Source organism: Nilaparvata lugens, chromosome 7, assembly GCF_014356525.2.
Source record: "Nilaparvata lugens isolate BPH chromosome 7, ASM1435652v1, whole genome shotgun sequence".
Classification (NCBI taxonomy): Eukaryota; Metazoa; Arthropoda; class Insecta; order Hemiptera; family Delphacidae; genus Nilaparvata; species Nilaparvata lugens.
In genome coordinates this window covers 60,772,957-60,787,798 of record NC_052510.1, presented here as the reverse complement: position 1 = coordinate 60,787,798, position 14,842 = coordinate 60,772,957, and the positions used below count along the sequence as shown (strand labels likewise).

The following is a 14,842-nucleotide window of genomic DNA, read 5'->3' as shown; positions in this document are numbered from 1 at the left end:
TTATAAATTACTGGTGGTACTCCCATACAGTAATAGTCAGGGGTGTATTCAAATACCGTTGGATAACATCTTTCCAATATTGTTACATTCATCTAGAAGTATATAATCTGTTCTTTCTTACATTGATATCACTTATGTATAAGTTACTGCAGAATCAAAATTATTTTATATTGACTGAACAATTAAAAGTCACATTGAAATAGTTATTTTGGAGTTTGGTGGAAATAATACATTTACATGGAACTCAATTTATTCATTAAGGCAATCTACATAATTCTAATAGGTTCTGATAACACATAATGATAAAATAGGTATTCAATGAATTAATGAAGCCTAACAACTTGAAATATATTTCAAATTATTTAAGATTAAATTGATTCTATCTCGGTGCAAGTCAGCTTCACATTTGTACATGTATCATTGTATCGAATTATTAAATATTTGATGATTTTGGTAAAACAAAATTTTAATTCTAATAATAATGCCGCGATGAGAATGACGTTCAAACTTGGGTCGTAGAGCCACTACCTCCATAAACAGGTAGTGGTAGGAGGTAGTGTAGGGGGAGTAGTGGTAGTGTCGGAAGTAGTGGTAGAACTCGAAATGCTGTAAATTTAGAAATGCACGGGAAAATCAGCAGCAAGGAGATATGCCATTCGATTTCCCAGCAAGCTGCATTCAACCATATCTAAAAATACAAACTGCTGTACAACTAACTAAGCACATAGGAAATCCATATCCAGATATAGAATACTGATTGTTTGATAATTTTCAAAAAAATATAGTGCATCAGATTTTTGATATTTGATATTTTGATATTTGATATTTTTTAAGCTTCCCATGACCTCCTTTTAAAGGGGTATTAAGGATTTGTCAATTTGAATTCTAATGTCAATATAGTTCGTAAAAGAGTTACTCAATTGCAGGAGAAATACTCATTAAACTCGTTTACGGAATAAAAACAAAATTTAAGTAGCTCCTTCTTCAACTCATTTCTAAATTTTCCAAATTCCAGATTTTTAAGATGGTCAGGCAATGCATTAAAAAGGTTGATACCTAAACTCTTAGCACCTCTAGCAAAAAGGGTTGTTCGATGATGTTCATCTCTAAGATGATGACGTCTCCTTGTTTCATAGAAATGAACCATAGATCCTCTATTCAAATCGTTCTCATTTTTCTTTATCAAGCAAATACATTCAAGAATGAAAAGGCTGGGGAGAGGAAGGATTTCAAGCTCTTTGAAGTAAGGTCGGCAGCTTGTTCTCACTGTCTCACCTACCATAACTCTAATGGCCCATTTTTGGACTCGGAATATTTGAATTGATTCTGTTGAGTTTCCCCAAAACGCGACTCCGTATGACAGAAGGGAATGAAACAGTGCATAGTAGACGCTTTTCAAATTCTTAATATTTAACAAAGGTTTTACGCTCCGAATCACAAAAACAGCAGAGTTTAGATTCTTTCGCAGATGGTCTATGGTAAGGTAAGACTAAGCACAGCTGAGGAGGCGCGGCTTGGTGATACAAAGTGTTGATCTTATGGAGATTGCCTTATCACACCGTTCCACGCCATGTCCGATTCAGTGTGAGTGAGTTCTTCCATTAAAACCAATAATTATAAGCAAGAAGCACCTGGATGCAAAATGCCGCATCGCGCCTCCTAAGGTGTGCATCCAGCTAAAGTTTGTCATGAGATGCATAAACTATTAGGTGGTACGAAGTTCGCCGGGCCAGCTAGTATTTTATAATAGATAAAGTATAAAATCATTCTAATAACACCTTAGAGATAATTCGATAATAGAAATCAGATTAAAAACAAAAGAAAATTAAAAAACAAAGAAATTCAAATACATTATTGGTATCACCCAGCAAAGGAAAAATCCTGTCTGCTGAGTGAGAGCATCAATTCAAAACAAAATCAAGCTGATATGAAAAAAAGAAAAACAAAGGAGTTAATAGTGGAAAATAAATTACAATATATTACTGATGTTAAAGAAAAAGTTTTCAACGAACCATTCAATGACTTTCGTGGCCATCCTTCGCCTACCCACAGGGGAGAAAATATCAATTCTGTTTACGGGGATGAGGTTTATTAGTTTAGTGCTAAGATAGCTCAATTGTCTGCTTATTATTGTCAGATTAGTGTAATTTATGTTGAATGTGTTGTGTGAACTCAATCTGAAGTTCACAACAACAATCATGCAACCATATCAACAAGTGTAAACGTGGTTTAGCGTTAATCTTAGTGTTAGCATATGGCCATAAGACCAACAGATTGATCAAACCCATAGAGAAAAATAGCGTAAGTAGATATCCCATGGTATAGGGCGTTTATGTCGCAACTTTCACTGTTAACTCAAGCCGATTACTGTCGATTTTTACTGTTTTGGCCGGGTGAGAGTGTACGAACGGCACAATATGAGAGTCTACCAGCGTCACACAGCTTCACGGGAAAGAACTACGTTGACTATGGGCTTGAGATAACAGTAAAAGTTGCGACATAAATGCCCTATACCATGGGATATCTACTTATGCTATTATTTATCTATAATCAAAACTTTTAAAACCTGTCTTTCACACACATAGAACACTGTGAAGTTAATCTTCAAACTACATACGCTTTGGTGCATTTTTGAAAAACTGTGATAAATGTAAGCGAACAAAATGGCTCACTCAACTCAACCCTCACTGCATGGTCCCCGCCGTTCCAAAGCATTGAGAACACAGATGAAGTAGATCATAATAGTTCTACATACTTGTTTCAAGTACCTGATTTTTGCACTCGGCTTCAACCTGAGCTAGCTTGGCTTGAGCCAATTCCAGCTCCAGCTCAGTTATTCGCTCCATGCCTTGGCTCTGTTGGGAGTTGTGGTCGTTGGAAGTCAGCGGATCACTGAATGTGTTTCTACTCGAGTTGTCCGCGTTCCGACATCTGTCGCATCCCTCCATTGTTGCCTATTGGAACGAAAGTGTTTCATAAGTATTTAGGATGGACAGACCACAAACTTCAAGTAGTGTTTTTGTGAAGGAGATGTTGTGGAGTATATCCAAATAGTAGTCATGCAGAAAATATTTTATTATTGCAAAAGAAGGTGGTCAGGGTTTTAACTGATTCTCATAGACTAGCACACTGTAAGCCTCTTTTCGTCCAGCTTAGAATAATGACAATAGTGAATTTTTACATATATACTGTATCGTTCCATGTTAAAAAAAACTCATCCAATTTAAAATTAAGGCATCAAACTCATAGCTATAACACAAGAAATTGTCATAGGATTGATATTCCCTATCATAGGTTATCCAAAACAGCCAAAATTTATGATACATTTGGTATAAAAATTTGCAATAAATTACCTACACATTTAATATTGATTGATTGATTGATTGAGTACTTTATTTATGTAGATTACAATATATACTGGCTTATACACTTATATACAATAGCTTACAATACAGCAAAATTATAGATGAATTTACATAATATAGACTAGGAAAATAACTATAGAACTGTATATGATATGAAAAAGCAATTTGTAATATAATAACTATAGATAATAATCATATTATTATGCATCTACATAAATTGGCGGAGCTTTGGACATATCAATGTCCATTCTTTGGGAAGAATAATAAAAATATCCTCCCCACTAAATCTCAGATATCAGAGATATCCTCCCCTCTAATATCAGAGACAGAAAAGAAATTTAATACGAGATTATTGAATTGGCTTGTGATAAATCCTTTTTATAGTGTTGAAGAGTTCTTTGAGAGTGAAATAATTGTTGCTTAGAGTTAAGAGGTTTCTATTTGTATTTATATATTGTTCTAAAGGCTCTAGTTGTGCTGTAAGGAATATGTTTTGTACATTCAAATGAATATTATTAATGTATTTGAAAAATCCAATTGACTTACAGTTTACTTAGGTACTGTATTATTTTAAGACTCAGTAATGTAATTTTGTATGTACAGTTGCTGTAAAATTTGATTTTATCTTTTGTCTTACTGTAATCAATATTTGACTTTGCCTATTTTTCTAAGAATTTAACGGCAATAAAATCATATTTATTTATTTATATTAAATTAAAACGACTTGATATATTCAAAACCACTGGTTTATTAAAACAATTTGAGATACTAGTTTCGTTTTTTACACCATTATCAATCTCTAGTATACTAAAAGCTGTGTTATGATGACTAATGACAGCTGTGGCAGTTATCATGGAGACGGAATCTATATAATAAGAGAGAGTAGGGTTGTGTTTGTTCGTGTGTTCGCATCAAAACATGTCAACTTGTGGATTGCATACCGGAAAAACGGGAATGATTTAGATCTCCAAATTTTGAACATAGATTCTAAAAGTATCAATCTCGTGCACCTGGAAGCCCAAATTTCAATTTTCCTTCTAGATTTTTCAGAATTAATGTTCAAATTCATCTATGCTACCGTAGGCTACATGAATTTTCATAGCCCAAAGTGTGTCTATTTATGAGCAGGTTATAAGACTACCATTTACGAACTTCTATGTAGCGCAGCGGTAAAAGTCCGCTTACGGAGCGATGGTTCCTCGGTTCGAATCCCCGAGGCTTCCCATTTTTTTGTTCTTAATTTTTTCCCTCGAAACGTATTATTATCAATTATTTTTTGAAGGAATTTGTTTTCATTACTATTGAACTTGGATTTTATCAAATAATTATTTTTAATGTAAAATTTTGCCACCAGTACAAATGAATTGGACATAGTCTTCATGCTGTAGGCCTATAATTGAATTTCATGAGAAAAACATGAATAGATCACAATAAAATAAGAAATAATTTATATTCTTCAGTTATAATGTACTATCAGACACGAATTCCCAGTGAAACGAGTATTCTAGGTATTTTGTTTGGAATTGGGAAAACAAAAGGCTGCCTGATTCAAATTGAGGAGGATCCTAATCGAACTAAAATTTATTGATGTATTGGAAAAATCAATATGATTCTGTGAGGTTTCCAAGTATTATGTATTCTTTAGTTTTCTATACTATAATAAAGGAAAGAACTGGCTTATACACGTAAGGAATAGGGAATTATGTTTGACGCATCATCACGTCTGAAATATACTCAACTGATTAATTTGAAATTTTGCATATAGACTCTTCATTAACCGAGGATGGTTATGGGTCTATTTTCAAATTTCGATTTTTTATTACGTCAAGTTTTCATTTTGCAGTTTTAAAATAGACCCTTGCGAAGCACGGGTTACCTACTAGTAATGAATAAAATGTTTGTGTCAATGAGAGTTAGGGATTGAATGGCGAGTTTATGTTGCAATAGTGTCTTCCTATCTAGCTAATAATACAAAAGCTTGAAAAATGAGCAACAGAGTATATCGTTAATATACCACGCTATAATATATAAATCCTGCTGCTCAATGTTTGTGCTATCAGTTTACTAGAGATTGATAATGGCATAACAACCGAAACAAGTATCTCAAGTTGTTTTAATAAACCAGTGGTTTTGACAATATCTAGTCTTTGTCATTTGTAACAGACCACACACGTTGAATTACAATCCTGATTCCAGATTGATTGCAGCACCAAAATCTATCTATATAGTCTATTATTTTATTACATAAAGATTCAATAAATTCCAAGATTCCAGTAATAATTGAGTGCAATTATATTCAGGTGGACATCAATCACCTCTTTCATTCTGTTTTTGACATTCATCCAAATTGAAAACTTTGGGTGTATGTTTTTGGACTGGGAGTTTGAATTGGATGAAGTGAAACATATCTACTTTTTGAACACTATCACTCGGTTTCTTGAAGGTGGATTCCCACATATCAGTATCAGTGATCAAGTCCGGTACAGTTGAAATATTATTACCATAAGTTCAAATGGAATGCTTCATACTTGCACGATTGGGTTGATTGAGAATTATAGCTCATGATAAACAATCGAATCCATAGAAGCGTATCAAGAGGGAATAAAACAGTTGTATTTCCACTGTACCGGTCTTTGAATGACAATGATAAGTGGAAATCTGTCTTCTATCGTTCATTAGCTAATGGACCTTCAAAGTTAAAGCTCCATTAAATGTCGTCCAACAAAATTAGGAAACGAAACACGAAACGAGACACTTGGACTATGTCTGTTATTTCTTCACATACTTTCTTTCCTTCACTTTCTTGGTAAGGGCCTCTCGTATTCACATAAAAATTAAAGTGCCCTTTCTTCAACTTTATTTTATTTCTCTCAACATGTTTCGAATTATTCACCTACTATCTTTCCCTACAATACGTTATTCTATTTTATGACAACATTTTCAATAAATTTGATAGTGCATATGAATTCTTTACTTACCCTCAATTGGTTTAGAGCTGTTTTCGTAGCACACTTTTCGGCATCTAACCTCTGACAGATCTACAACAAAAAATTGGTTCATATTTTCAAAAACTATCAAGTCAAAATTATCATTACACACAAAAACAATTCATCATATCCTGAATATTTTTCAGGTATCTGACCCTTGATATGAGATAGCAAGATCCAAAACCAGAGGTCAATAGCTTATTGGAATTAAATACAATCTTTATTTCAGTTACTGGATATTCATTTATCTGGGTCAGTTGGAACTGTAATTTGGAATAGATAAAGTTGAGTAACTACTTCCTTTCTTATTAAACGTAAGTACGGCTTCTTCAACTTTGTTTTGGATTAATCGATTAGTACAACAAGAATCGATGTTCGAACAGCTACGGAAATACTTGTTTAAAAAAAGAAATTAAAATTAAAATCTCAGTAAGGAAAAAATAATTGTACTGAGATTTTTATTTTTATTTAAAAATGTACACATAACTTCTGTTACTCAAATTCAACTCGAAATTTAATATAATTGATAATTATAAACAGATTGACCAGGCCTTATTATATTTTCACTCCCAATAAAATAATAAGAGAAAGTACCATATCAAGTAAATAACAATATATATCAATTATCAAGTGTAGGCCTACATCAATTTTTTGTCATAGTGATTGTTTTTACATATTTTTCGTTTACTTTCAAATTATTATCGCAATGTTTTGGGTGATTAAATCATGCTTACCTTTTTGTAATCTGCAATAATAGCAGTATTTCTGTTTTGATCATTTTCAGCTTTTTGAACCTCCCTCTTTAGCATCTCCTTCACCTGAAAAATACCGAATCGATCCATTTGAATGAGACACGCAAATTAAATATTATTTACAGATGGAATTAAATAGAGAATGCATTTATTCAAATGCTAATTAATATATAATTATTATTTAACGAAAATCCTAAATAAATGCTGTAAATCACCCCGAAGACTTCTGCTACTGCAGACATTGACAACAGGGTTAACAGCTAGATGGAAATTCGATGAGAACTACTATCCAAAAATTATTTGCTAGCCCGGGAAATAATTTTTGGATAGTAGTTCTCATCGAATTTCCCTCTAGCTGTTAACCCTGTTGTCAATGTCTGCAGTAGCAGAAGTCTTCGCGGTGATTTACAGCATTTATTTAGGATTTTCGTTAAATAATAATGAAATATTATTTTAAAAGTTGTTGTTCATTTGCTTTTAGATCTTTCTATAATCAAAATGTCTTGTTTGTATAACGTGGACCGTTATAATGGGAGTGTTTGATTAGCAATGCTATTGCTATCCTTCTCTATCATTCAATAAAGCGGATAGCGCTATCTCTTTCTCGCTTTGCTCTGTTGGCAGATCGTCTTTCAACAATGTAGAATTGATAATTATTTAAAAAATACTTCATATTAATTATGAAAATTCAATTATTGAAAAATATAATTTCTTGCATAATAAAATATAATTGATTATTTCAAACGAGAATGAACAGTTAATATTACATCAATAAACCTGTATCTGCTACCGTCTATAGAAGGCATTGACAAGACATGATTGGCAACGTTGATCTCCTATCTTTCTCCACTGCCATTATAACGTGGACCTCACTATAGGAGTTTGCTTAATATTGGACACACATTTATTTTATAATGTGGAGAAACATAACCTTCTTTCTGGACTAGTATATAAATCAAAATTCGGGGCAGGGCAGTTTTGGGCTGTGCCTGTTGGTCCTCCATTAATTATTTTAATGACTTTTGGCCAGTTGCACGTACGTCTGTTAAATATGGACATTAACGCTGATTAAAAAATCAGCGTTAGTTTTACGGATTCATTTCTGTTCCACAAAGATCGGTTAGTTTTTAATCCCGATTGAGTTTTCCGGTGAACTAACCAAGATTTTAACGGTTTCACAATCCGGTAACACCGTAATTTAACTGACAGATGTTATTATTCTGAACAAATGGCACAAAATTGAGGTTATAGAGCGGTGACTATTCATTAGGCATGCGCCATAAAAATGTTTCTGTCTGCCGCCAGTGTCAAGTGCTATCTGCAGACCAAAGACCTTAAAGAGATATAGACCCACAATGCCTATGCCTTCCCAATGATAGCTCTTACTTGAAATTGAAGGCCGCCATTGGGGTATTTTAGCACGAGATATTATATATTATTTATTTGTAATACTATAGATCACAAAGGCATTGGTGGCATTGGTATGTAATAATCTTATGGGTTGCCCCCTCAATGGCGGATTTCAATTCCAAGTACGACACTAGCGCTGCATGTGAGTCTATGCATCTTTAAGGTCTTTGCTGCAGACGAACCAGATCGAAAACTAACCTCAAAAGTCAAAATCTAATTTTGAATGCTGATATCAGCTGAATACACTTCTCTATTTTATTAACGGATGAAATTCTTTTATATACTTCGCTCATACTTTGAATTTTGTAGGTTTTTTTACCAAAAACTAATTGGAAGACAGCTATCAGTAGGTAGCTAATCGGCGTTAGTTGTATTGAATGGTCTGTTAAAAATCTTTTACGTCGATTAGTTTAACCGTCGTTATTTTTCGATTTTACCTTTGTGCAACCAAATTTTCTCCATTAGAGCTAATCGCCGTTAAAATGGCACCAACTAATCAGAATTAAAATATTTTTAGGTCGGTTAAACTAATCGGCGTTATCACTTGAAATTTATTTTTTGTGCAACCAAAATGCATCGGTTAGCGCTTATCTCGATTAAAGTATAGCATTTAATCTTGATTAAACCTTAACCAACGTACGTGCAACTGGGGGTAATTGTGTATCTTGAATCAGTAAATTTGAATCACTGTTTAAGCAATACAGGAAACACAAAAGTAACCAAAGTTTGTCAGTTCAACAGTGGTCGGAAAGTCATTTTTATGTACTTCAAATGGTAGCTCTTTATGAATAAAAATCAATTGAATGTTTATTTTACCTGGAAAAGTTCATCTTCCAGTCTTTTCTTCTCCTCCTCAGCCCTCTGCAAAGCATTCCTGAGTCTGTCAACTTCTGTCGAATACGATGAATATTTATCAGCATTATCTTGGGCTTCTGAAAATCACAAATGTAGAAAGCATAACATTATTAGATTGAATATACAAGAAAATAATTTTATTCTGAGTTTGCAATAAATTTGATTCCTCAAATTACTCATAATCTAATAATAATCTCATTTATTCACAATACTTAATAATTTACTAGCACGTAACCCGTGCTCCGCAAGGTTCCAATTAAAAACTTGACCAACTGAAATCTTTAAGGATTCAAAATAGACCTATAACCAACCTCGGTAACTATATGCAAAATTTCCACACTTGTTGTCTTCACAAATAGACATTATGTGTACATCCCAATAAGCATGAACAACTCAGAAGTTCCGTTCGCAAATGAAGCCAAGTATCTTGGAATGACACTAGATGCAAAGCTACGATGAAAGTCACAAAAATTGTCTTCCAAACTTTTCCCTCTATACCCTTTTTTGAGCATTCATTGCCTGGACTATAGGTTGATTTCCAATAGAATTAAATTCCATATTTTTTATATTGTATTGTATTTTAGATATTTTGAACTTTTCATGTTTTAATTGCTTGTTTGTATTTTTTGAGAAGAGATAAATTTATTATTATTATTTTTTTTCCAATCAATGATTTTCACTTACAATTACTACTCGAAGATGAATACTATTACACAAAAATAGTAATACGAGTTTTACGAATAATAATACGAATTTTAAAAGTGCAGTTCTGTCATAGTAATTTTTGTTAATACTGTCATCATTCCCCACAGAAACAAATCTATAAGACCAATAAATGGATCAATGTCCCAAATTGGACACAATATTATGACAGTTACATTTTTTCCAACTTAACTCAAAGTATTACTCAATACTCTCCAATATTACATCATTCTAGAGAAAAGGCCTTCAATAAAATTGTGAATTGAATAATTGATTAATAAAAAAAAAGATATTACTACATTCAATTGTCAATTTCATCATTCTCAAAAATCAATCAATTTTTTTTGAGAGCCTACTGTATTAAACATTAAACTGGTGTATAAAAAATACATCTCTATTCTATAAACAATGTGTTTATTTTGGAATGAGTATAGTGAGGTAAAACGTTATAATGACAGCATTTTATTAACATTGGTGTTGCTATCCTTGTATATCATTCAACAAAGCAGATAGTGCTATCCTTGTCTTGCTTTGCAATGTAGCCAGATTGTTTTTTACAATATAGAAATTAACCGAGGATGGTTATGGGTCTATTTTCAAATTTCGATTTTTTATTACGTCAAGTTTTCATTTTGCAGTTTTAAAATAGACCCTTGCGAAGCACGGATTACCTACTAGTAATGAATAAAATGTTTGTGCCAATGAGAGTTAGGGATTGAATGGCGAGTTTATGTTGCAATAGTGCCTTCCTATCTAGCTAATAATACAAAAGCTTGAAAAATGAGCAGCAGAGTATATCGTTAATATACCACGCTATAATATATAAATCCTGCTGCTCAATGTTTGAGCTATTAGTTTACTAGAGATTGATAATGGCATAACAACCGAAACAAGTATCTCAAGTTGTTTTAATAAACCAGTGGTTTTGACAGTATCTAGTTTTTATCATTTGTAACAGACCACACACGTTGAATTACAATCCTGATTCCAGATTGATTGCAGCACCAAAATCTATCTATATAGAATTATGTACAATCCTGATTCCAGATTGATTGCAGCACCAAAATCTATCTATATAGAATTACAATCCTGATTCCAGATTGATTGCAGCTCCAAAATCTATCTATATAGAATTACAATCTCGATTCCAGATTGATTGCAGCACCAAAATCTATCTATATAGAATTAAAATCCTGTTTCCAGATTGATTGCAGCACCAAAATCTATCTATATAGTCTATTATTTATTACATAAAGATCCAATAAATTCCAAGATTCCAGTAATAATTGAGTGCAATTATATTCAGGTGGACATCAATCACCTCTTTCATTCTGTTTTTGACATTCATCCAAATTGAAAACTTTGGGTGTATGTTTTTGGACTGGGAGTTTGAATTGGATGAAGTGAAACATATCTACTTTTTGAACACTATCACTCGGTTTCTTGAAGGTGGATTCCCACATATCAGTATCAGTGATCAAGTCCGGTACAGTTGAAATATTATTACCATAAGTTCAAATGGAATGCTTCATACTTGCACGATTGGGTTGATTGAGAATTATAGCTCATGATAAACAATCGAATCCATAGAAGCGTATCAAGAGGGAATAAAACAGTTGTATTTCCACTGTACCGGTCTTTGAATGACAATGATAAGTGGAAATCTGTATTCTATCGTTCATTAGCTAATGGACCTTCAAAGTTAAAGCTCCATTAAATGTCGTCCAACAAAATTAGGAAACGAAACACGAAACGAGACACTTGGACTATGTCTGTTATTTCTTCACATACTTTCTTTCCTTCACTTTCTTGGTAAGGGCCTCTCGTATTCACATAAAAATTAAAGTGCCCTTTCTTCAACTTTATTTTATTTCTCTCAACATGTTTCGAATTATTCACCTACTATCTTTCCCTACAATACGTTATTCTATTTTATGACAACATTTTCAATAAATTTGATAGTGCATATGAATTCTTTACTTACCCTCAATTGGTTTAGAGCTGTTTTCGTAGCACACTTTTCGGCATCTAACCTCTGACAGATCTACAACAAAAAATTGGTTCATATTTTCAAAAACTATCAAGTCAAAATTATCATTACACACAAAAACAATTCATCATATCCTGAATATTTTTCAGGTATCTGACCCTTGATATGAGATAGCAAGATCCAAAACCAGAGGTCAATAGCTTATTGGAATTAAATACAATCTTTATTTCAGTTACTGGATATTCATTTATCTGGGTCAGTTGGAACTGTAATTTGGAATAGATAAAGTTGAGTAACTACTTCCTTTCTTATTAAACGTAAGTACGGCTTCTTCAACTTTGTTTTGGATTAATCGATTAGTACAACAAGAATCGATGTTCGAACAGCTACGGAAATACTTGTTTAAAAAAAGAAATTAAAATTAAAATCTCAGTAAGGAAAAAATAATTGTACTGAGATTTTTATTTTTATTTAAAAATGTACACATAACTTCTGTTACTCAAATTCAACTCGAAATTTAATATAATTGATAATTATAAACAGATTGACCAGGCCTTATTATATTTTCACTCCCAATAAAATAATAAGAGAAAGTACCATATCAAGTAAATAACAATATATATCAATTATCAAGTGTAGGCCTACATCAATTTTTTGTCATAGTGATTGTTTTTACATATTTTTCGTTTACTTTCAAATTATTATCGCAATGTTTTGGGTGATTAAATCATGCTTACCTTTTTGTAATCTGCAATAATAGCAGTATTTCTGTTTTGATCATTTTCAGCTTTTTGAACCTCCCTCTTTAGCATCTCCTTCACCTGAAAAATACCGAATCGATCCATTTGAATGAGACACGCAAATTAAATATTATTTACAGATGGAATTAAATAGAGAATGCATTTATTCAAATGCTAATTAATATATAATTATTATTTAACGAAAATCCTAAATAAATGCTGTAAATCACCCCGAAGACTTCTGCTACTGCAGACATTGACAACAGGGTTAACAGCTAGATGGAAATTCGATGAGAACTACTATCCAAAAATTATTTGTCAGCCCGGGAACAAATAATTTTTGGATAGTAGTTCTCATTGAATTTCCATCTAGCTGTTAACCCTGTTGTCAATGTCTGCAGTAGCAGAAGTCTTCGCGGTGATTTACAGCATTTATTTAGGATTTTCGTTAAATAATAATGAAATATTATTTTAAAAGTTGTTGTTCATTTGCTTTTAGATCTTTCTATAATCAAAATGTCTTGTTTGTATAACGTGGACCGTTATAATGGGAGTGTTTGATTAGCAATGCTATTGCTATCCTTCTCTATCATTCAATAAAGCGGATAGCGCTATCTCTTTCTCGCTTTGCTCTGTTGGCAGATCGTCTTTCAACAATGTAGAATTGATAATTATTTAAAAAATACTTCATATTAATTATGAAAATTCAATTATTGAAAAATATAATTTCTTGCATAATAAAATATAATTGATTATTTCAAACGAGAATGAACAGTTAATATTACATCAATAAACCTGTATCTGCTACCGTCTATAGAAGGCATTGACAAGACATGATTGGCAACGTTGATCTCCTATCTTTCTCCACTGCCATTATAACGTGGACCTCACTATAGGAGTTTGCTTAATATTGGACACACATTTATTTTATAATGTGGAGAAACATAACCTTCTTTCTGGACTAGTATATAAATCAAAATTCGGGGCAGGGCAGTTTTGGGCTGTGCCTGTTGGTCCTCCATTAATTATTTTAATGACTTTTGGCCAGTTGCACGTACGTCTGTAAATATGGACATTAACGCTGATTAAAAAATCAGCGTTAGTTTACGGATTCATTTCTGTTCCACAAAGATCGGTTAGTTTTTAATCCCGATTGAGTTTTCCGGTGAACTAACCAAGATTTTAACGGTTTCACAATCCGGTAACACCGTAATTTAACTGACAGATGTTATTATTCTGAACAAATGGCACAAAATTGAGGTTATAGAGCGGTGACTATTCATTAGGCATGCGCCATAAAAATGTTTCTGTCTGCCGCCAGTGTCAAGTGCTATCTGCAGACCAAAGACCTTAAAGAGATATAGACCCACAATGCCTATGCCTTCCCAATGATAGCTCTTACTTGAAATTGAAGGCCGCCATTGGGGTATTTTAGCACGAGATATTATATATTATTTATTTGTAATACTATAGATCACAAAGGCATTGGTGGCATTGGTATGTAATAATCTTATGGGTTGCCCCCTCAATGGCGGATTTCAATTCCAAGTACGACACTAGCGCTGCATGTGAGTCTATGCATCTTTAAGGTCTTTGCTGCAGACGAACCAGATCGAAAACTAACCTCAAAAGTCAAAATCTAATTTTGAATGCTGATATCAGCTGAATACACTTCTCTATTTTATTAACGGATGAAATTCTTTTATATACTTCGCTCATACTTTGAATTTTGTAGGTTTTTTTACCAAAAACTAATTGGAAGACAGCTATCAGTAGGTAGCTAATCGGCGTTAGTTGTATTGAATGGTCTGTTAAAAATCTTTTACGTCGATTAGTTTAACCGTCGTTATTTTTCGATTTTACCTTTGTGCAACCAAATTTTCTCCATTAGAGCTAATCGCCGTTAAAATGGCACCAACTAATCAGAATTAAAATATTTTTAGGTCGGTTAAACTAATCGGCGTTATCACTTGAAATTTATTTTTTGTGCAACCAAAATGCATCGGTTAGCGCTTATCTCGATTAAAGTATAGCATTTAAT

The 14,842-nt window shown here is 32.8% G+C and overlaps 1 protein-coding gene across 1 annotated transcript in view; it reads right to left on the bottom strand.

The window, feature by feature from the left end:
• The window catches only part of LOC111051271 (rab GTPase-activating protein 1-like), a 101,769-nt gene that overhangs the window by 10,629 nt on the left and 76,298 nt on the right, over positions 1-14,842 (bottom strand). The window contains exons 15-20 of the mRNA XM_039431997.1: positions 12,799-12,882; positions 12,004-12,115; positions 9,331-9,446; positions 7,087-7,170; positions 6,344-6,403; positions 2,769-2,954 (exon numbers count right to left, since the gene is read on the bottom strand). Of these exons, the coding sequence (XP_039287931.1) occupies positions 2,769-2,954; positions 6,344-6,403; positions 7,087-7,170; positions 9,331-9,446; positions 12,004-12,115; positions 12,799-12,882 (642 nt within the window). The remainder of the gene's footprint in view (positions 1-2,768; positions 2,955-6,343; positions 6,404-7,086; positions 7,171-9,330; positions 9,447-12,003; positions 12,116-12,798; positions 12,883-14,842) is intronic.